Source organism: Martes martes (genome assembly GCF_963455335.1).
Source record: "Martes martes genome assembly, chromosome: 1".
In the NCBI taxonomy this organism is placed as follows: domain Eukaryota; kingdom Metazoa; phylum Chordata; class Mammalia; order Carnivora; family Mustelidae; genus Martes; species Martes martes.
In genome coordinates this window covers 124954928-124978709 of record NC_137888.1, presented here as the reverse complement: position 1 = coordinate 124978709, position 23782 = coordinate 124954928, and the positions used below count along the sequence as shown (strand labels likewise).

The 23782-nt window shown below is 35.1% G+C and overlaps 1 protein-coding gene across 1 annotated transcript in view; it reads right to left on the bottom strand.

The window, feature by feature from the left end:
• Nucleotides 1-23782, bottom strand: part of STAG1 (STAG1 cohesin complex component) — a 421265-nt gene that overhangs the window by 82081 nt on the left and 315402 nt on the right. The window contains exons 13-15 of the mRNA XM_080804269.1: nt 17870-17977; nt 13862-13976; nt 5908-6025 (exon numbers count right to left, since the gene is read on the bottom strand). Coding sequence (XP_080660395.1) covers nt 5908-6025; nt 13862-13976; nt 17870-17977 — 341 coding nt within the window. The remainder of the gene's footprint in view (nt 1-5907; nt 6026-13861; nt 13977-17869; nt 17978-23782) is intronic.

Here is a 23782-nt window from a genome sequence, read left to right as displayed (position 1 = left end):
CATGGTAAATACTAAATTTCAAAACAGTTGAAATTTAGTTGAAATCCCCTTTAAGATAGGAGAGCAAAACCAAGTAATAAAATTGAAAGCAAAACAAGCTGTAAGCCACAGACAAGAGACGAATAGCCACAGCGACAGAAAGAAATGGGTAGCTGTCCACACTATGAATTATCAGGTAACTACACAACTTTCTAAACCTTCACAAACCTCTTTGCACATCATCTCCATTTCCTCACTATTGATTCTATTCACATCACCTTGAATTGTGGCTTCTCTCTTTGCCTACCAATGAAAAGAAATGCTTAAAAGTCACCAACAATCTAAATCATCACTAAAGTTAATAAAATCTTTGCACAATTCTTCTCCTCTGCAGTATATGATATTATTAGCCATAGATCTCTTGAACATCCTCTTTACTGAGCTTCTATAAGGTATAATTACCTCTTACCATCTTTTTTATATAGTCTGCTAGAGGCTCTTACTCTCTCTTGTTCTTCCTGCTTTTGTCTCCTATCCATAATCTTTAAAACATGACTATGGGCTCTTTCTTTATAATCCATCTTCCTCCTCCATATTTTTATTGTCATTTCCCATAGAGAGCATTGCCACAGTTATCTAACTGGTCTTCCGCCTATCCCAAGCCATGCTTACAACAGCACTTTTCTTAAAATATGAATTGGATCATATCACTCCCGTTTAAAATCCTTCCATGTTCCCCTACTACTTAGAATGAACTAAATAAATCTACTTACAAACTAAAATGTTCTACATTATCTGGCTTCTGCCTCTATCTCATCTTGTGCTACTGGTTCACTGTACTCTAGCTATTGCAGCTCCTGGAACATAACAATATCATTCATGCTTCAGATCTTTGCAACTGCTATCTACTCTACCTAGATGGCTCTCTTTTGACACTTCCTTGGCTAGCTCCCTCATCCTTCAGATTCTTGGCTCATAGGTGGCCTCCTCAGAGAAATCTTCCTTTAAGGATTCAATCTGAAGACAGACCCCTCCTTATCATCATCCATCACATCACCCTTGAAATTATCCTGTTTACTTGGTTTTGATCTGCCTTCCCCATAAGAAAGTAATCTTCATATGGGCAGTGAGCTCAACTTGTTCAGGACACTATACTAAGTCCTAAGTGTGAATACTTAGCATATAAAAGGTGATCAATAAATATTTTTAGATTATAAATACGGTAATAATTCCCTGCTTTGAAGAATTCCATTTATCCACATTTACTTTATTCAGTATCTGGATTATAGATTTCTACCAATAGAAATGACTACAGAAGATTATCTACATTAAATTTGTGGGATTTTCTTTTTTATAGATGAAGCAGAAGAGACCACATAAATTAAATGACTTACTTATGGTCTTGTTACCTGGTTACCTATTACCAAGGCCCTCATATTATTCTAAAAATTTTTCTCTATCACATACACACAATCAACACCACCACCACCACTGACAAAAACCCCTGTCCTTTAAAAACACTATGAGGCAGTCTTAGACTACTGTGATTTAAGTTGATACTGATAAGTCTTTGACAATGAGTTTCCCTAAATTTTAGTCCTGTTTCCAACTGCTAACTAAACTTTCATCCACTAGAACATCTTTTATACTCTACCTACATAAAATATAACTTAATTTTTAATCAGTCTGAAAAATAATTAAGTTATTAGTGGCATTTTGCTACCATAAAATACAGCAAAATAATAGCACAGAAAATTGCGTTGGATGCCATTCCATGCCAGAGTTAACAGTACACATATGAACAAATGTGTGTAAAAAGTAGAGTCATGATACAACTACAGTTCTGTACTTGTTATTCATAATTTCCTCAGCCTTGCTTCCCAGATTCATTAATATCCTAAAACTGTGGTTCATTTAAGAACTTCTTCCCATTTATAACTCACTTATCTAACTAAAATCTAAGCAACCAAACCAAACCAAACTAACTTAACTGAAGTTAAACCACAATGTCAACTTAATTTAAATCATACGAAACACCTAATAGTACACAGTTATTTCAACAAAGTAAATTCATGCAAAATACACTGACAACTGACAGACCTAGTGATTACTATCTATTGAATGGCACATCTTATTTAAATGGGTAAAAAGTTAACAATACCAAAGCACAGCACTTTGGCTCTTCTTCCCTTACTCTGTATCCCTGCCTCCCTTCTTCTCATTGGAAATAACCTTATAGAGCATGGAATGACAAAAAGAAAATGGCATGGAAACATGACAAGCTCTAATAATATGTTGGTTCTACGGTGACGGTTAAGGGTAAAAAAAAAAAAAAAAAAAAAAGAATGGAATGTACTCCTAAATACTATGCCAGACACTTTGCTCAAGTGTTCCCTGGGCTGTACTGACTGGAAAGGGAATTGATTTTATTGAAATTGAAAATATTGAGATTCAAATAGAAACAGAATACATAAAGTCAGTGAACTTAGTTGTGAATGTATGTAAGTAAAATAAGGAGAAAATGAAGAATGTATGTTCATATTCCTGTGATCACAAAAGGGAAAAGAGATTTGGAGTAATGTTGAGAGTTTGACCTAGTGAGCAGAAGGCCCCATCAACTTAGTGACAGACCTGACTTTTTACCAAGGATATCTACTTGAAAAAACACATGCAAAAAGAGAAAATGATAACGTGGGATTAAATATACTATAATCACAGCTACCTTAAGAAAAGGTCTGGGAAAATTTGGGGAAGGATTTCTGTTACAGATTAAGAATGAGGTTATAAGGCAAATATTTTTAGTTTAAAACAGGCAATTTTGTCAAACTCTCACTCTTCGCAAATGACATGATACTTGATGTGGAAAACCCCGAAGACTCCACCCCCAAATTGCTAGAATTCTTATAGGAATTCAGTAAAGTGGCAGAATATAAACTCAATGCACAGAAATCAGTTGCATTTCTATATACCAACAATGAGACAGAAGAAAGAGAATTTAAGGAGTTGATTCCATTTACAACTGCACCCAAAACTGTAAGATACCTAGGAATAAATCTAATCAAAGAGGCAAAGGATCTGTATACTCAGAAAACTACAAAATACTCATGAAAGAAATTGAGGAAGACACAAAAAAATGGAAAAACATTCCATGCTCATGGAGTGGAAGAACAAATACTGTTAAAATGTTTATGCTATGTAGAGCAATCTACACATTCAATACAATCCCTATCAAAATACCATCAACTTTTTTCACAGAACTGGAACAAATAACCCTAAACTTGGTACGGACCCAGAAAAGACCCTTAATAGCCGAAGAAATGTTGAAAAAGAAAACCAAAGCTGGTGGCATCACAATTCCAGACTTCAAGCTCTATTACAAAGCTGTAATCATCAAAACAGTATGGTACTGGCACAAAAACACGTAGATGAATGGAACAGAACAGAAAACCCAGAAATGGACCCTCAACTTCTACGGTCAACTAATCTTCCACAAAGCAGGAAAGAATATACAATGGAAAAAAGACATCTCTTCAACAAACGGTGTTGGGAAAATTGGACAGCCACATGCAGAATGAATATGAACCATTTCCTTATAGCATACACAAATACAGACTCAAAATGAATGAAAGACCTAAATGTGAGCTAGGAATCCATCAAAATCCTAAAGGAGAACACACAGGAAGCAACCTCAACCTTGGCCGCAGCAACTTCTTGCTGGACACATCTCCAAAGACGACTGAAATAAAGGCAAAAATGAACTACTGGGACTTCACCAAGATCAAAAGCTTTTGCACAGCAAAGGAAAACAGTCATCAAAACCAAAAGACAACCGACAGAATGGGAGAAGAGTTATCCAAAATCTATAAAGAACTTATAAAACTCAACACCCAGAGAACAAATAATCCAATCAAGAAATGGGCAGAAGACATCCAAATGGCCAAAAGACATGAGAAAGTGCTCAACATCACTCAGCATTAGGGAAATACAAATCAAAACCACAAGGAGATAACAAGCCAGGAAACGACAGGTGTTGGCAAGGATGCAGAGAAAGGGGAACTCTCCTACACTGTTGGTGGGAATGCAAGCTGGTGTAGCCACTCTGGAAAACAGCATGGAGGCTCCTCAAAAAGTTGAAAATAGAACTACCCTATAAGCCAGCAATTGCACTATTGGGTTTTTACCCTAAGGATACAAATGTGATCCGAAAGAGACACGTGCACCCCAATATTTATAGCAGCAATGTCCACAATAGCCAAACAATGGGAAGAGCCTAGATGTCTATCAACAGATGAATGGATAAAGAAGATATGGTATATATATACAATGGGGTATTATGCAGCCATCAACCCCCCCCCCAAATCTTGACATTTGCAACGACATGGATGGAACTAGGGGCTACTATGCTAAGTGACATAAATCAGAGAAAGGCAGTTATCATATGATTTCATTCATGTGGAATTTAAGAAACAAAACAGGATCATAGGGGAAGGGAGGGAAAAATCAAACAAGATAAAACCAGAGAGGGAGACAAACTGTAAGAGACTCTTACTATTAGGAAACAAGTTGAGGGTTGCTGGAGGGGTGGGGGTGGGGGGATGGTGTGGCTGGGTGATGGACACTGGGGAGGGTATGCGTGTGGTGAGCGATGTGTACCGTTTAAGACTGATGAATCACAGACCTGTATCCTTGAAACAAATAATATATTATATGTTAATTTATAAAATAATTTTAAAAAATGAATTAATGAGTAAAAAAATAAAATAAAATAAAATATGCAATTTGGGCCACTTTCCTGGGTATATTGGTATGGTATGGTGCATACCTGTTGTTTCTCTCACTGAATTTGTCAAAGCCACAGTAGATAATACCAATTAGCATCACTGCTTGGAAAGAACACTGGGGGATGATCTCTCTCCTATAGTGACCTGTTTGGGAAGTCTACTGCAGGGGATGGCTCATCTGTTCCTATATCCCAGGGGGTTGAATCACAAAGTAAAGTAGAGGAAACAGAGGAGGAAATCAACAGTATAATATCTTATTTAATCTTCACAAGAACTATGTAAGCTATGTAACGAAAATAACCTTTATAGTATAAAGAAAAGGAAGCTAAGGATCAGAAAAATGAGGATACTAGTTACAAAGGATAGAGAGTTAAAAATCTGAATGTATTTCTTTCGATTCTGAAGTCCAGGTTTAGTTCACAATTGTCGCTTACATCAAAGTATCTATATTCCAAGTCTGTTGCATGGATTAAGTGAAATAGCATTTCTTTAAAGTACTACTAGGGTTAGTGTGAAAAACAAACCATTTAGGAAAAAGCATTTTTTGTTTTAAGGACTCATTTTCATATAAACTTTTAGAATTAGCATATAAGCATTTTATTAAACATACATATCCATTTTGCTGCTCATGTTATGTAACATATAATAAGATATGTACTTCAGAAATCATCATATAACAATTAATTCTCATTTTTTGAAGCTCAGTAAATGAATTTATTTTTTATTTCCTGGTTTTAATAATTAAGAAACATAACAAAAGGGGATGGTTATGGTCTAATTAAATCCTTGAGTGTCAAAGGCTTTTCCAAACTCACACATAAATATAATAAAATTCTGGGTGCACATTATTTTTTACATTGAGTACATCAGTATTTTGTGTCTCAAATCAGCATAAAGAAAACTTTTTTGAGTACTATACAATATGTATAAATTTTAAAAACTTGTACAGCATGGTAGCAGTCTTAATCCAGAAAGATGTTTTAAACTATAGACACAGCCTTACTTATTACAAGAAACAAACTGTTCTTTTTGCAGAAAGACACACAGCATATTTACATATATTTATAAAGAGATGACCTATATAGGGTGCTATGATTATTTATGGAAATCCAAAATAGTATGAAATCATCTTGTCAAAATACTATACCTTCCTCTCCTTGAACAGGTTCTTCTAAAAGCAACTCTGTCATACATTCCCAGTCTTTCAACAGTTCTTGAGAGCTCTCCCACAAACTGTCCACCAAGTAGGCTGCATGTTCATGTAACTAAAAATAACAAATCAATTATGACTGAAGAATATTTAATGAAGAAACCAATACTATTTCAATTTAATAAGCCACTTTCTTTATGACTGAGATGGCCTGGTCACAACAATTCCAGGAGCCACTTCAAAAACAACAAATATATTTGTATGCCATTGTAAATAATGAGGATGCAATATGTAGACTTAATAAAAAATTTATTTTTTTGCAGTAGTAAAGTTAAGGATCTCCCAGTCCAACCACATCATTTATAAATAAGGAAACTAAGTATAACTAGTTAATGGAATTTCTGAAATTACAAATTGGATCATGGTCCCTTTTCATTATTCTTAGTTTGTTTCTAAAAATAGTTTTTTTTTTTTTTTAAAGGAATCACTTCCTTTCTCCCAGAATTCCTTTGAAAAATTGGTACTAGTACTTCTTACTTTATATGTCTGTCATCTTGGTCAAGGTCAAAATGTTGTTACTCTATTTCTTCTCTTTTGTATTCTCATTTCCATTTAATTCATTGCATTCCCTATTTCACCCCATCCCACCCCTCACCTTTTTGCTGCTCATTACTCTTGACAATTTTCTTTGGAATCCATGTTCCCACAGTAACAAACACTCTCATGTTCTTCATCAAACACTTCACACCATATTTTCTACTACAAGTGGTAGTATGAAGAATATTATTCAAAAAGCTCTTCAGAGAAGGTAAGTAGAGATGTTGGCATTGTTCTAGTTTCTGCTACTACAACTAACTTCTCCACCCTTATATAAAAGTTCTTCCTCCTTTGAGGCGCATGACATCCAGATAAACTAGTTTCTACATCAGAGTTTTTCAAACTATACATTTCAACCCATTCATTAGTTGTTGAACTAATAATTTAATACATTGTGACCAAAGTTAAAGAAACGAAAACAAAACAGAAAAGCTTATATGGCTCTTTAAAAAAAAAAAGTGGGGGGGGCCTGGGTGGCTCAGTGGGTTCAAGCCTCTGCCTTCGGCTCAGTTCATGATCCCAGGGTCCTGGGATCGAGCCCCGCATCGGGCTTTCTGCTCAGTGGAGAGCCTGCTTTCTTCTCTCTCTCTGCCTGCCTCTCTGCCTACTGGTGATCTCTGTCTGTCAAATAAATAAATAAAATCTTTAAAAAAAAAAAAAAAGCTTATATGGCACATAGAAAGTTAAGTACTACTTCACAGAACTCTTATTTCAGTTATACGTGCTGCTACTTGTGAGACATAATACTTTTCACATCATGAATAGTGGCCCCCAAATGTATGCAAATCTCCTTTCTAGACCTACTGGTTGTTTACTGATATAACGGCATATTTGGTGAGTGAGTGAGTTTTCTTCCTCATTCTTAATTCTATCATTAATTCTTCTACGTGCATTTTGATGATCGATTGAAAGCTCTGCTCCATTTGGACTCCTGAATTCTATACTTTATTTCCACTGCATTTCAAATCTTACATTCTAGCTCCTCAAGTGCCTCAGGAAAACCACACACACGTATATGCACACACACAGAGTTTTTCAATGATTTTCTCCAGAGCAGGTAATATGGATTAGCATCTCTACTTAGAAAGAACACAAGAAAAAGTTTATAGCAAGGTACATTCTAACTTTCCAAATTTACATATCCTAGGAAACTATTGCCAGGTCTTCACTAACATCATTCCAATGACAGCTATAAGTAGTGTACCACCTGGTTTCAAAAATGGAAATTAGCAGCAGAAAACAGAAAAACAAACAGTTTCAAAGTTGGAGCTATTAAAACCCATGCTAGAATGAAATCATTATTTAAAGGGTATAGTGTTTCAGTTTGGGAAGGTTTTTAAAAAGTTCTAGAGATGAACAGCATTGACTGTTCACAGCCATGTGATTTAATTTAATGGAATGAACGATATACTTCAAAATAGTTAAAATGACAGATTTTGTTATGCCTATTTCACCACAATTAAATAAACTCCCATGTTAAATATTAAATAAATTTGCTTTTATGCCTGACTCTATGTACATGTTAAGTATGTCCATAAAATAGATATAAAAAGGCTCATAATTATATTTTTGGTAGATTAGACCTTCTATACATATAAAATATCCCCTCTGTTTCTCTTAATATTTTTGGTCCTCAATTCTGTCTTGTCTTATATGGTACTGTCTCCTCAACTTTCTGTAAGCATTTGTTAATTATATCTAGCCTTTATCCAGGTTGTTTATTTTCTGTGTATAAACCTCCTGTGTTTTGATTGATTTGTTTTATAAACATTTTCACCTGCGTATTTTACCCTAAATGACAATCTACCTTTTATAAATTTGTGTAACTGATATTGGAAATATTCCTGGATTCTGATTCTCTATGCTCTACTGATATTTTCTTGTCTTACACATGGTTTCTTCAGTTTATTTTCTAACGTATTTTTCTATCACTAAGGTCCCTAACACATTTATTTACTTCATTTAATTTTACATTGCACTCCTACATTTTAAGAATAATTTTTAGGTATTTGCCTTAAGCTTCACAGCCATAGTATGTAGGCTTAGTTTCATGCTTTTTTTTTTTTTTTTTTTTCAGATTTATTCGCTCACCAATGTTACTTATATTCCTTGCTTTCCTTTTACTGTATCCATTTTTTATTTTGCTAGAAAACATCCTCAAATAATACTTTCTATATAGAATACATGGGTGGTAAATATTTTAACTGCATGTCCTTTGACTAGTTCTTCCTCTCTATTCTCTGTTCTCTTTAAAGAACTCCTACAGACAATAATGTGTACTTCCCGTCTTTTACTCTGTGGTCATCACGTATGCCCCAAGACAGGAAGACTGTATCATAAATATTACGTCAAGCTAATTTCTGACTAACCATGTTATAATGATTGCTGTTACTCATACTGGTGAGTTCTCACCAGTATGTCTTCTCACGTTACTTACGTACTACCTTCTGGAAAAAATGCCTTGGTTTAATCTACAGCCAATCCTTGGTTATGTCCATTCAGGCCATTTAACGATCTGCTTCACTTAAATTTTGGAAATCATGTTTCTAATTTCTATGAACACCCCTCCTCTTTCATAATAGCTTCTTCTTATATCCAGGGGAATTAATCAAATTTTTTCACCAATGCTGGGTTTTGTGCTTCAAGTTTCAGTGGTTCTTGGTTAGTAGTTCCTATAACACTAATATTCTGGACTCAAGAATACTGGTAGTAAGAATGCCTTTCTTAAGTCTGATTGCAACATCCTGGGTTCCTACGTTGTGCATGAAGTGGAAAGACGGAATCTATAATCAGGCAGGCTTTTCCTCTAACATGTAGGTATGCAAGTTCTTTTGAATGCCAAAGTTCCCTGTCCCTCCTGATGGCCATAAATTATCTGGGGCACTCATCCACTCCTTTGTTTCTTAGACCAATGCGCACATCCCAAATATGTTTCTAAGGGGAAGAATAAACTCAGCTAAGGCAGCTTACTTAATTACTACTTATAATTTAATCCTTTCACCAGTCTGTGCTGCTCACATCTTTGGTTTATTTCAGATTTCTACCAGAAAATCCCAAAAATTTTCGTGCTCTTCGTTGCCTTTATATGGCTATGGGTTATTTAACTCTAATAGAATTAATCATTAATTTTATAGCTTCCACAAATTCCTTACAGTTCTCTTTCATCCTGACTTATTCAGCATGAGGTTTTCTTTCAGGTGAGTGAAAAGAATTGTTGGCACAATTCAAGGCTTTAAGTAGTGTAATTCCATAATCATTGGCATTTTTAAAGATGACTTCTCTATGCCTTGAACCAAGGCATATTGAAATTCAGCTCAAGCATTTTGTCATTGTTCCAGAAATTTTTTTGTGTGATAGCCAGTATTCTCAATGTAGATGCTAACTTTTTTGACAATTTCCTCATCTTTTTGATTAGTTAAGGTGGTGACTTAGTAGAATCCATTCTTTTAACACCAATAACCAGTTTTTGCAAACTCAATGTGTATACCAGCAGGACATGAGAATGTGTTGGCCCATTTTCTGTTTCAAATTCACCAGTATAAGTAACAACAATCATTATAACATGGTTAGTCAGAAATTAGCTTGATGTAATGTTTATGATATAGTCTTCCTGTCTTGGGGCATACATGATGACCACATAACTTGCTAGTCTCAAATCTCTGTAATAATACCATGTAAATCCATGTTGAAGAAAAAAAAATCCAAATATGACCAGTAAGGGTAAAAGGTTATATTGTCTTTCAGACACTTTATACCAATGACCTTCTATTGGTAGTGAAAGATAAAGCTATAGGAAGGAAGGTCCTGAGGCATTCTCAATGGCTATAGAAAATCCTGGGACTAAAAAGGACCTGGAACCCTAAAAATGAAACAAAAATAAATTTTCTAAGAGGAGTTTTTGGCATCATAGTTTTATAAAAACAGCATGAAAATTAGTTATTTGCAAGCATTCTTCAGGAATTAGATGAAAAAAGATAACTCAATAGATAAAGAGTCACCGTATACAAAATAGATAATTGAAATTAGATTTAAATTTATTCACAAATTATATAAAACATACAGATTAAAATTATATATAAAATTATATTTTTATCTAGGTGGATTTTACTCTGCTATATCTAAGTGTAACTTATTTCATACGGTATCCCCTAAACTTGTATATAAGGCAAATTAAGTTCATTTTTCTGGTGACCTTAATTACAATTTTCTGGGTACATTCTGATTCATCTTTAATTGGCTTCAAAATTACTCATAGTATTTTACATGTTTTCTCTGCCTGCTGACTTCTCCATCAAGCAGTCAAATACACGAATGGAGTTGACTATATAATGAAACCTTACTTTGATTCTTTTTATGAAAAATCATTTACAATGCAAATAATCACCTCAAGTTACTAAGTTTAAAATTCTAAATACTCCTATACTGGGTTTTACTGTTGAAACAGAGCCAGTTGTCAGTGAATCTTAAAGAACATATAAAAACAAATAAGAAAAAAAGCTATCATTCATGAGCATTATGGGCAGACTCCTTGGATATGTCAATAATGTCTATTAATCTTCCATTTTATATGACTGTGATAATTAACTTCTTCATTTCATATGCTTAGAAGGAGGGTGACCATATTTCTACATCATCAGCAATGTTTTGGGTTATGCTTAATGGTTTTAAGTAATTATTAATAGTATCTTTGTTACTCTAAAAAGTATCCGTTTATAGAGTAAGTTCTATGGTCACATCAGATATAGGGAAATCTGGACTCATCACATTAAAGTACCATTTTCCTACCAATTGTCACACATCTAAAGCACATAAGGTATTTTTTTTACTGAAATCAGTGACTTCTATAAAGGTTGTGATGGCTTTAAAATGTCACTTTTTGTACAAAAAGAAAATTAACTAGTTTAGACATATCTCTTAATCCCCATTATTTCACATGTAATTCATATATAAAAGAGGTAAACTCCTCTTTTGACTATAAATCTCTTTTACTTCAGTATTTCAGAATTCTATTACTGAAATGTTAGTCTTAAAACCCAGTAAAACAAAGAAAAAAAGGTGATAATTACTTCAGTTAATCCTACTGACTAGTAATTTATCTGTAAACTGGATATGTTCTACATTATGACCTCTAAGGTCTCTTGCAATTCAACTTTTTATGAGTCTATTACTAAAATATTAGTAATTAACATGTGTTGTAGTAATATAAAGAGGAATTCAGAGTAAAACACAATGAGAATCCCACCATAAGAATACAGCTTTAATAAGCTTTCAGTTCCAGGTGTACACTAGTTTTACAGGATAAGAAAAGAGATTTTAACAAAGATGTCTCTTGTGAAACACAGGAGACTATAGAAAACATTATTATCACAAATCGACTAAAACCTTTTAAATACTTTTTGCAGTTTCTTCTGTATCTGACAAGAATGCCATAGAGAATTGGGAAATACATCTTAATGTTCTCCTAACACTTTAGTACACAGCAGCAAACACAAAAATATAGTAATACCACCTGAAAATAGAGTGGCATACACATTACAAATTACTGCTTTAATTAAAAGATGAAACCGTGCAAACCTAAGTACTTAGAGTCTTTTAATATATCAAAAAGAAAAGTCCTCAGGGTTTCAGAGATCCAAAAAATTTTCCTCCAATGAACAACCAAATTCAATTAGTCTAGATCATCATATTTCTTAAAGTTTTCAACAAATATTTTAAATATTATTTACATGTCTCATCTCTATTGAATTTTGAAACTATTTTTGCTATTAAAGTTACATTTTCATAAAGGATTTGACTTTGCATAATACTTTTAATCCTATTCCTTTAAAACCTAAGGAGCTAAAGGTATAACTTGAAATGGTCTATCACAAGTGTGAGATTTAATGATTAATGTTTTATCTTAAACCTCACAAGTATTCTGTATTTTATTCTGTAATATATCCACACTTGCTTTTTAAGAAATTAATGTTTTAAACCCTCAAAACGTAAAGCGTGGTCGGTCCCTGGACTAGAGGCAGAAACATTACAAAATGCATTTAGGAGCATTTAGAAATGCAGCACATTCTGACTACACCTCAGACGTACTGAATTAGAACTGGCATGTTATTTAACAAGATCCCCATGTAATCTGTATACATATTTTTAAAAACACTTCCTAAACATATATCCTTTATTCAAATGCAACCCCGCAGACGGTTTTGTTTCTGACTTTATTCATTCTCTGTTCTTTCCAATTTGCTTAAGAAATATCAGTAAGTCTTCCGCTCTGCTTTGTCCTAATTCCACTCATTCTACTGACACAGTTCCTAATTCTCTGATTGCAATTTCCCTATAGGCTGCCTGTTTGTCTGCTTCTCATCCCTACAGAGTTTCTCTAGGATTTTCAAATTTGAGCAATCAGAATCATTGAAGTTTTTTACCTTCCTGGACATTCCAACACAAACCAAAAATCTTTTCCTGAGTCTAATTCAGGGTCCAAGATCTCTAGATTTTTCTGGGCAAACCAAAGTTCACTTGTGCAAGCAAATTCTGATAGATACTGTATTATGAATGTTAATTACAAAAACATTTAAGTGATAAATGATATCAAAATGTCACATGAAAATACTGCTAATGGAGACTGTACATCTACTAATTAAAACATTTAAATTCCTATTTTATTTCTCTCTAAAAATGTAATTTTTAAACAAGTTAGAACTAATGGTTTTAACACCTTGACAACTTTTACAAGATCTTTATATAATTTAAAATCTATACACAAAAATTCAAGGAAAAAAAGCAACAATGAACAATTAGGTAGTACTATGATATTATTGAAGTTTAAAAATTGCTAGTCTATATTCAGTGTGGACCTATAGCTGCAAAAATACTCCCACAAAAGGCAGAATACAGATTCAATAATCAGACAATCCATGCAGGCAAAGAAAGAGGCTTATTTGCATAGGATTAAAAAATATCAATTAATTACAATGAATTAAATAATAATTTTATTTAAAATGTAATTGAATACAAAAAATAGTTACATTAAAATTTACCTCACTTTCTTTTCTTATTGTATTATTTAAAATTTTTTTATAATATTATGTTAGTCACCATACAGTAAATTATTAGTCTTTGATGTAGTGTTCCATGATTCATTGTTTGCTTATAACACCCAGTGCTCCATGCAATACATACCCACCACCAGGCTCATCCATCCTCCACCACTCCCTTCTAAAACCCTCAGTTTGTTTCCCGGAGTCCATAGTCGCTCATGGTTCATCTCCCACTCCGATTTCCCCCTCTTCATTTTTCCCTTCCTTCTCCTATGTCCTCCATGCTATTCCTTATGTTCCACAAATAAGTGAAACCATACCTCACTTTCAAGAAAGAAAAGAACCAGCATCCTAATGAGGTTCCCATTTGGACTGTTCCTTCCTCTCCTCTTTGCTAATGCTTCTTCTGCTTGTGGGTCGTGTCTGCTAAACAGCCTGGAAATAAGTAACAAAACCAGAGCATTATGAATTTGCATGGATATGAATTTTAGTCTTTTCCTTCATTGTACAAATTATTTTAGTATTTAAAAGGCAGTATCAGGTATCAGGTTACTGATTTATTTCAAACCATGCAACTAATGTTCTTATAGGTTAAAAATGGTTAGATCTAAAAAATTTTGTACAATTCAATCATACACACAATGTAAAAGGAAGCTTTTTGACTAATCGGTGTTCAAATATTCACGAAAAATATAAACTTTTTATCCTATATGATAGATACTAGAACATATGAGTTCTATTTTCTTAAATACTAATTTCAGAGTGAAGTAATTAAAGAATTTAACCATATGTTTTAAAGAAAGTGGGGCACCTGGGTGGCTCAGTAGGTTAAATGTCTGGCACCCTGTTCAGCAGGGAGTCTGCTTCTCCCTCTGCCCCGCCTCCTGCTCCTTTTCTCTCTCTCTCTCTCTCAAATAAATAAACAGAATCTTAAAAAAGGTTATAAAAATTCATACGTTTAATGTTTACTTCTAGCATTTTCAGCTTATTACCTAAAAACAGTACTCACTAACCAGTACAGAATAAAATGACAAAAACATTAAATTTTTAAAAATACCACTTAGTGATAAAACTTCTAAAATATGACAAAGACACAACTTGGAAATTTTAATTTGCTAAGAGGATTTATTCTAAAAAATTTTAAGGACTGCTATAGGTGTCTTATTCCCAGGTATTGCTCTAGGTAAATGGGATATAACAGTGAACAAAGACAAAATCCCTATTCTCATTGAGCTCTCACTCTAATGGACAGAAATAAATAGTAGATAAATATATACTACATCTCAGGTGTTGTAAGGAAAAACAAAGAAGTAGGACTAGGGATATAGTACGTGCTGGTTTAGATATGGAAATAACAGTGGGCCTTTCAGGTCAGAGGCTAAACAACTGAATAAAGTAAGAATAATTTCATGTCACATAAAAATAAGCCAATCTCAGGCAGAAAATGAATACAGAATAGTTGATTATTTTGGGGGCAGGGGAAACTATATGGCAAGGGAAGAAGATTAGAGCAATTGAAGCTATATCAGCATAGCTATTAGACTGGCTTAAGAGAAAATTTTGTTTACTTGGATGGCTTTCAGAGGAAGGAACAAATGGGAAAAAATGACGGTCCTTTATTACTGAAACGTACAGAACTGGATAATCACATTTACTGTATACAAATGTTAAGAGGAATCAACTTAATTTTTAATTTTTCTTAATTTTAATTTTTCTAAAACTAAACTGTAGATTTTTGATGACTATTAAAATACTCATTTCAGATACATTTACTATTTTATAGACATGTGGTTAAGCTTATGAACAGCTTAAAATTAGACTATAAAACAGACTAAGTGTGTATGTGCACACCTGCATGTTTTTCTTTTAATCATAGAACTCCTGAGGCTATACCAAAGCTTGCTTGTTACGATTTGAAAAGATCACAATATTAAATGATGGAAGAATGCTCAAAGACATTAGAAATCAAAAGTTCTCAAACTCTGAGTATCTCCAGGGCAAGGGCATAAAACAAGCTTACGGAGTGAACCTTCCATTTGAAGAGAAATTGGCTTCATTTTCAGAAAGAAATACCAAAGGCCTGTATTTGTGGATTGTTATTTAAAACATTCCAATTTTAAACTTTTTAGCAAGTATTTCAAATTTAGAAAAATACAATGCAGATAAAGTAAGATATATCCAAGCACCCTTCTGATGCAAGTGCTGCCAGTTTATGGCTTCTATTCTGTAGAGAACCACCCTCTGTAATCTACTTTTTCACTAAAACTATAAAAGCAATAAATTCTAAAAACACAAAGCTTTTTGAAAACTTAAAGCAGAGAATAGAGACTAACTAGAATATAACAGTCCTGGAAAAGGAAGAGAAGTTAAGACTACAGTACCCCCTTGATATTTGTGACAGTCAACCCCTCAAGATAAATATGGAAATAACACTATTCTATTAGCCATAGATGTCAGTGTCAGTGGCAAATTCAATACATTACGTTAAAAAAGTCATGCCTGATACAAATCAAAACCACAATGAGATACCACCTCACACCAGTCAGAATGGCTAAAATTAACAAGTCAGGAAATGACAGATGCTGGCGAGGATGCGGAGAAAGGGGAACCCTCCTGTTGGTGGGAATGCAAGCTGGTGCAACCACTCTGGAAAACAGCATGGAGGTTCCTCAAAAAGTTGAAAATAGAACTACCCTACGACCCAGCAATTGCACTACTGGGTATTTACCCTAAAGATACAAACGTAGTGATCCGAAGGGCACGTGTACCCGAATGTTTATAGCAGCAATGTCTACAATAGCCAAACTATGGAAAGAACCTAGATGTCCATCAATAGATGAATGGATAAAAAAGATGTGGTATATATACACAATGGAATACTATGCAGCCATCAAAAGAAATGAAATCTTGCCATTTGCGACGATGTGGATGGAACTACAGGGTATCATGCTTAGTGAAATAAGTCAGTCGGAGAAAGAAAACTATCATATGATCTCCCTGATATGAAGAAGTGGAGATGCAACATGGGGGGTTGGAGGGGTAGGAGAAAAATAAATGAAACAAGATGGGATTGGGAGGGAGACAAACCATAAGTGACTCTTAATCTCACAAAACAAACTGAGGGTTGCTGGGGGGAGGGGGGTCGGGAGAGGGAGCTGGGGTTCTGGACATTGGGGAGGGTATAATATGCTATGGTGAGTGCTGTGAAGTGTGTAAACCTGGCGATTCACAGACCTGTACCCCTGGGGATAAAAATACATTATATGTTTATAAAAAAAATTTAAAAAATTAAAAAAAAAAAGTCATGCCTGAAAATCCTGACTTTCTTCCTTACTTTCATTAACAGTACTCACTAGTAGCCAACTTTCTTCTTAAAGAAAGTTATTTCACATAGAAACAACTTTTCCCTCTTTGAGAGGTATCACCAAGTAAAGCCAGTTTGTTGCTGCAGCACTGAGATGCAGATGCTGAACGGAGGGCCAGGCCATTATCAAAGTTAATCACCCATGCACAACAGCTGCCCAATGCATGACTTATAACTGTGCTTAGTATAATCACAAATGACTACATGTAGTAGACTTCTGGGTTTACCTGCCAACAATCAGAGTCACTAAATTAAATCTATAAACAAACAAACAAAACCAAAGTAAAACACAGTAAAAAACTCCCCAGATATTTTTAAACTTTAAGAATGAATTAACTTACTAATAAATTATAGATCATACAGAAGACCAACATCAAAATGTATTACTTAATTATATTCATAAACTCTCATTAGCTTTTATGTTTTATCAAAAAAAGATGAAGTTTTGCTTTTTAATTAAACTGCGACTATATATATAGATAGCTTTTAGAATCACTACAGATTACTGATTAAAATAATCCTCAACCCCCATAGGAAGAGTTGTTAAAAAACAAAAGATAACAACCATGAAAGGTTGGAAGGCATTTTGAAAGTAATTTTAGATTACAAATGTTGAGAAGGTAAAATGAGAACTAAGAATTTTAAAAGAAAAAATACCTGGTTAAATGAAATACAAATTATTTGCAGAAGCTTTTATACAATTCATGTACTTCCCCAATCTCCACTCACACCCTAGTGGGGAACCATCCTTTTAGATTTCAGGAAAAAGGAGTATGTCAGAAGGGTCATCATTCTCAGGGATTTGATTCATCATGTGCACACAGGCTGAAAGGGTATTACGACCTCCAGAATTTGAAGTGGCCACTTCCAACACTGTTTTTACTCACTATTATTCTCTTCTACTAATTATAAAACAACAACAAAACAAAACAGTAGAATCTGGTTTCAAAGATAATTAACTCACTTTTTGTGAAGGAATTCTCCAGCTGCCACAGCAACAGGGCGATGTGCTGAGTACACCAAGTGGTAAACATTTTCACAGTCTTCATTGGAAAGAGCTTCTTCACTTCCACTGAAAAATTCACAAAGCAACATCTAAGCCAAAATAAATGTTTACTTTCAGTTCTATCTTCATTTGAATTTTGTAAGGTTCATTATAAAAGCTCAAGGCATATTGATTTTTCACCTCTCTTAATCTTACTTTGAAAGTAACATTTCTTTAATTGTAACAGATACCTAATCATTATAATCATTATATAAAATTCAGAAAATACAGATAAGGAAATAAAATGTCCACATTTTTTCCAACACAAAGGATACCCGTGGTACCCTCGGATTATATACATGGCCTAAATCAGCTCAATTTCTTTAAAGATGTATAACATTTTTGTTGATACTCACTGGGAATATATCTGTTTCACAGTTAAATTATTATAGTACATAATTCTTCTTTATAGAATTGTCTATTTTATTTTAATTTTATTTATTTATTTGTAAGTAAGTTCTATGCCCAATGTGGGGCTTAAACTCATGACCCCAGATTAAGAGTCACATGTTCCACCAACTGAGCCAGCCCCCAGAGAAATGTCCGTTTTAAATTATATTTTATCACCATACTTAAAATACTGCTGCTTCTTTCTGTATAAAGTGGATTCAGAGGTCACACCATTCCTTTACTAACACAAATTTCCTATCTTTCCACTCATGTATTCTTTTTTTCTTTTTTAAGATTTTATTTATTTATTCCACAGAGCGAGAGCGAGAGCACAAGTATGCAGAACGGCAAGCAGAGGGTGAGGGAGAAGTAGGCTCCCCACTGAACAGGGAGCCCAATGTGGGGCTTGATCCCAGGACCCTGGGATCATGACCGGAGCCAAAGGCAGATACATAACCAAATGAGCCACCGAAGCACCCCAGTCACTCATTTATTCTTAAAGTTTGAGTCATTTCTTACTTTGCCAGAATGTGTTGTTTTTTTGTTCCCCAAAGGAACATCTATTTCCTATTAATATGCTTTAAAATGTCTCATATGATTAGAGATTAACAATGACTAGATAAAGTATAGAATTCTTGGGCTGTACAAGGCCTAACAAGATGAAGGGGTGGGTATAAGTTGATTCTTCAGAATTCAATCCTAAAGATGCCTCAGGAGGTTGAGGGATCTCACAGAAACATAAAATCAGAGTGACCTATGCAGCAAAAGAAGGTAGTTGCCATCAGTAAAAGGGACTATAGTTCTGAATGAAAAAGAGTTGGTTGTCAAGGCTAGGACACAGTTTAGAGCACCTTTTTAAAGTACACGGATTCCCCCCACACCTCAACAATGTCTGTTCTAATTCCACTGTGAAGCAAAAACAGTATCCAAACATAATGTGAGAGGTTATCATTGGGGTTGTGCTGGAACCTAGAAGCACTGAGAAATTAACAATAAGTGTAGGTAGATTGGCTAGCCCATGACCTACACTGTCCCTGTATTTCCCTTCCATATCCTGAGGGTCATGAAATTACTGAAGGAGGCAGGTTTTTCTTCCCCAAAGATTTTGTTTGTTTATTTATTTATTTACTGAAAGAGAGCAAGAAAGAGGGAGCACAAGCACATGGAGGGGTGGAGAGAGAAAGAGAAACAGACTCCCTACCGAGCAGGGAGCTCAGTGCTGGGCTCCATCTCAGGACCCCATCCCAGGACCCTTGGGATCATGACCTAAGCCAAAGGCAGACACTTAACTGACTGAACCACCCAGGTGCCCCTGAAGGACACAGTTTTAAGATTGCTGAGGAACAGTTGCAAATTACAACCACAGGCTTTCTGTCCTGAAGCAGAAGTGTTCTTTGTCCATGCCCAACTCATACCCCTAAATTACAATGTGGGGCAAAAAGCTAAGGCCTAAGTTTTACTCCACCCAATTATACATCATTAGCTAAACTACCTAATAACTCTCAGGAGAAAGTTAAACTCACAGTAAACAAAATTTAACAAGATATCTTAGGAATCCAAACTTATAAATGAAAATAATCTATGCCAAAAGAAGGAAATTAGCAGATAGACAGAAAAAGAATTTAAGGAGCTATAACAGGATGTTACAGGTGACTTTATCTGTTGTTCTGATAAAGAACCCATAAGCCAAGAGAAACAAGGCCAGATCATATAATGCAAATGCAGTAAAAGACTAGAAAGCTGGTTTTGTGATCCTTAGCTCTTTACTTACCAAAATAATGTATAAATTAGGGGACTGAGCAATACAATGGAAGAAAGAATATGTTTCCAGAGAAAATGTCAGAGTACCATGTAACTCTTAAACCTCCCCAAGTGAAATTGGAGCACAAAGTTTCAGAGAACCACTATAAAAATTTTATAAGCATCCCATACAACTGTGAGGAGGTTTAGGAAATGGTACCTGGTGCAGAGCTTAAAAAAGTATAAATGAAAAGGTGACTGGAGCAACCCATGGTAGTAAATTAAGAAGAAAAGGGGTATTGTGGACACTGCTGCTGTGCCCTTCAACAGATGAATAGATAAAGAAGATGTGGTTCATATATATATTGGAATTTTTAAAGGATTTTATTTATTTTTATTTATATTTATTTTTTTAATTTTTTTATTTTAATAAACATATAATGTATTTTTAACCCAAGGGGTACAGGTCTGTGAATCGTCTGGTTTACACATTTCACAGCACTCATCATAGCCCATACCCTCCCCAATGTCCATCTCCCCACCACCCTCTCCCGTCCCCCCTCCCCCCCCGCAACCCTCAGCCTGTTTCTTGAGATTGAGTCTTTTATGGTTTGTCTCCCTCCCAATCCCATCTTTTCATTTTTTCTTTTCCTACCTCCCCCCAACCCCCCCCACCTTGCATCTCCACTTCCTCATATCAAAGAGATCATATGATAGTTGTCTTTCTCCGATTGACTTATTTTGCTAAGCATGATACCCTCTAGTTCCATCCACATCGTCGCAAATGGCAAGATTTCATGTCTTTTGATGGCTGCATAGTATTCCATTGTGTATATATACCACTTCTTCTTTATCCATTCATCTGTTGATGGACACCTAGGCTCTTTCCACTGTTTGGCTATTGTGGACATTGCTGCTATAAACATTCGGGTGCACGTGCCCCTTCGGAGCACCACGTTTGTATCTTTAGGATATATACCCAGGAGTGCAATTGCTGGGTCATAGGGTAGCTCTATTTTCAGTTTTTTGAGGAACCTCCACACTGTTTTCCAGAGTGGTTGCACCAGCTTGCATTCCCACCAACAGTGTAGGAGGGTTCCCCTCTCTCCGCATCCTCGCCAGCATCTGTCATTTCTTGACTTGTTAATTTTAGCCATTCTGACTGGTGTGAGGTGGTATCTCATTGTGGTTTTGATTTGTATTTCCCTGATGCCGAGCGATGTGGAGCATTTTTTCATGTGTCTGTTGGCCATCTGGATGTCTTCCTTGCAGAAATGTCTGTTCATGTCCTCTGCCCATTTCTTGACTGGATTATTTGTTCTTTGGGTATTGAGTTTGATAAGCTCTTTATAGATTTTGGATACGAGCCCTTTATCTGATATGTCGTTTGCAAATATCTTCTCCCATTCTGTCAGTTGTCTTTTGGTTTTGTTAACTGTTTCCTTTGCTGTGCAAAAGCTTTTGATCTTGATGAAATCCCAATAGTTCATTTTTGCCCTTGCTTCTGTTGCCTTTGGCGATGTTCCTAGGAAGAAGTTGCTGCGGTTGAGGTCAAAGAGGTTGCTGCCTGCATTGTCCTCAAGGATTTTGATAGATTCCTTTCGCACATTGAGGTCCTTCATCCATTTTGAGTCTATTTTCGTGTGTGGTGTAAGGAAATAGTCCAATTTCATTTTTCTGCATGTGGCTGTCCAATTTTCCCAGCACCATTTGTTGAAGAGGCTGTCTTTTTTCCATTGGATATTCTTTCCTGCTTTGTCGAAGATTAGTTGACCATAGAGTTGAGGGTCTATTTCTGGGCTCTCTATTCTGTTCCATTGGTCTATATGTCTGTTTTTGGGCCAGTACCATACTGTCTTGATGATGAGAGCTTTGTAATAGAGCTTGAAGTCTGGAATTGTGATGCCACCGACTTTGGCTTTCTTTTTCAATATTCCTTTGGCTATTCGAGGTCTTTTCTGGTTCCATATAAATTTTAGGATTATTTGTTCTATTTCTTTAAAAAAAATGGATGGGATTTTGATAGGGATTGCATTAAATGTGTAGATTGCTTTAGGTAGAATAGACATTTTCACAATATTTGTTCTTCCAATCCATGAGCATGGAATATTTTTCCATTTCTTTGTGTCTTCCTCAATTTCTTTCATTAGTACTTTATAGTTTTCTGAATATAGATTCTTTGCCTCTTTGGTTAGATTTATTCCTAGGTATCTTATGGTTTTGGGTACGATTGTAAATGGGACTGACTCCTCAATTTCTCTTTCTTCTGTCTTGTTGTTAGTGTAAAGAAATGCGACTGATTTCTGTGCATTGACTTTATATCGTGACACTTTACTGAATTCCTGTATAAGTTCTAGCAGTTTTGGAGTGGAGCCTTTTGGGTTTTCCACATATAGTATCATATCATCTGCAAAGAGTGATAGTTTGACTTCTTCTTTGCCGATTTGGATGCCTTTAATTTCTTTTTGTTGTCTGATTGCTGAGGCTAGGACTTCTAGTACTATATTGAACAGCAGTGGTGATAACGGACATTCCTGCCGTGTTCCTGACCTTAGCGGAAAAGCTTTCAGTTTTTCTCCATTGAGAATGATATTTGCGGTGGGTTTTTCATAGATGGCTTTGATAATATTGAGGTATGTGCCTTCTATCCCTACACTTTGAAGAGTTTTAATCAGGAAGGGATGCTGCACTTTGTCAAACGCTTTTTCAGCATCTATTGAGAGTATCATATGGTTCTTACTCTTTCTTTTATTAATGTATTGTATCACATTGATGGATTTGCGGATGTTGAACCAACCTTGCAGCCCTGGAACAAATCCCACTTGGTCGTGGTGAATAATCCTTTTAATGTACTGTTGGATCCTATTGGCCAGTATTTTGGTGAGAATTTTCGCATCTGTGTTCATCAAGGATATTGGTCTGTAATTCTCTTTTTTGGTGGGATCCTTGTCTGGTTTTGGGATCAAGGTGATGCTGGCCTCACAGAATGAGTTTGGAAGTTTTCCTTCCATTTCTTTTTTTTGGAACAGTTTCAGGAGAATAGGAATTAATTCTTCTTTAAATGTTTGGTAGAATTCCCCTGGGAAACCGTCTGGTCCTGGACTTTTGTTTGTTTGGAGATTTTTGATGACTGTTTCAATCTCCTTACTGGTTATGGGTCTGTTCAGGTTATCTATTTCTTCCTGGTTCAGTTGTGGTAGTTTATACATCTCTAGAAATGTATCCATTTCTTCCAGATTGTCAAATTTGTTGCCATAGAGTTGCTCGTAGTATGTTCTTATAATTGTTTGTATTTCTTTGGTGTTGGTTGTGATCTCTCCTCTTTCATTCATGATTTTATTTATTTGCGTCCTTTCTCTTTTCTTTTTGATAAGTCTGGCCAGGGGCTTATCAATCTTATTAATTCTTTCAAAGAACCAGCTCCTAGTTTTGTTGATTTGTTCTATTGTTTTTTGAGTTTCTATTTCATTGATTTCTGCTCTGATCTTTATGATTTCTCTTCTCCTGCTGGGTTTAGGCTTTCTTTGTTGTTCTCTCTCCAGCTCCTTTAGGTGTAGGGTTAGGTTGTGTATTTGAGACCTTTCTTGTTTCTTGAGAAAGGCTTGCACTGCTATATATTTTCCTCTCAGGACTGCCTTTGTTGTGTCCCACAGATTTTGAACTGTTGTGTTTTCATTATCATTTGTTTCCATGAATTTTTTC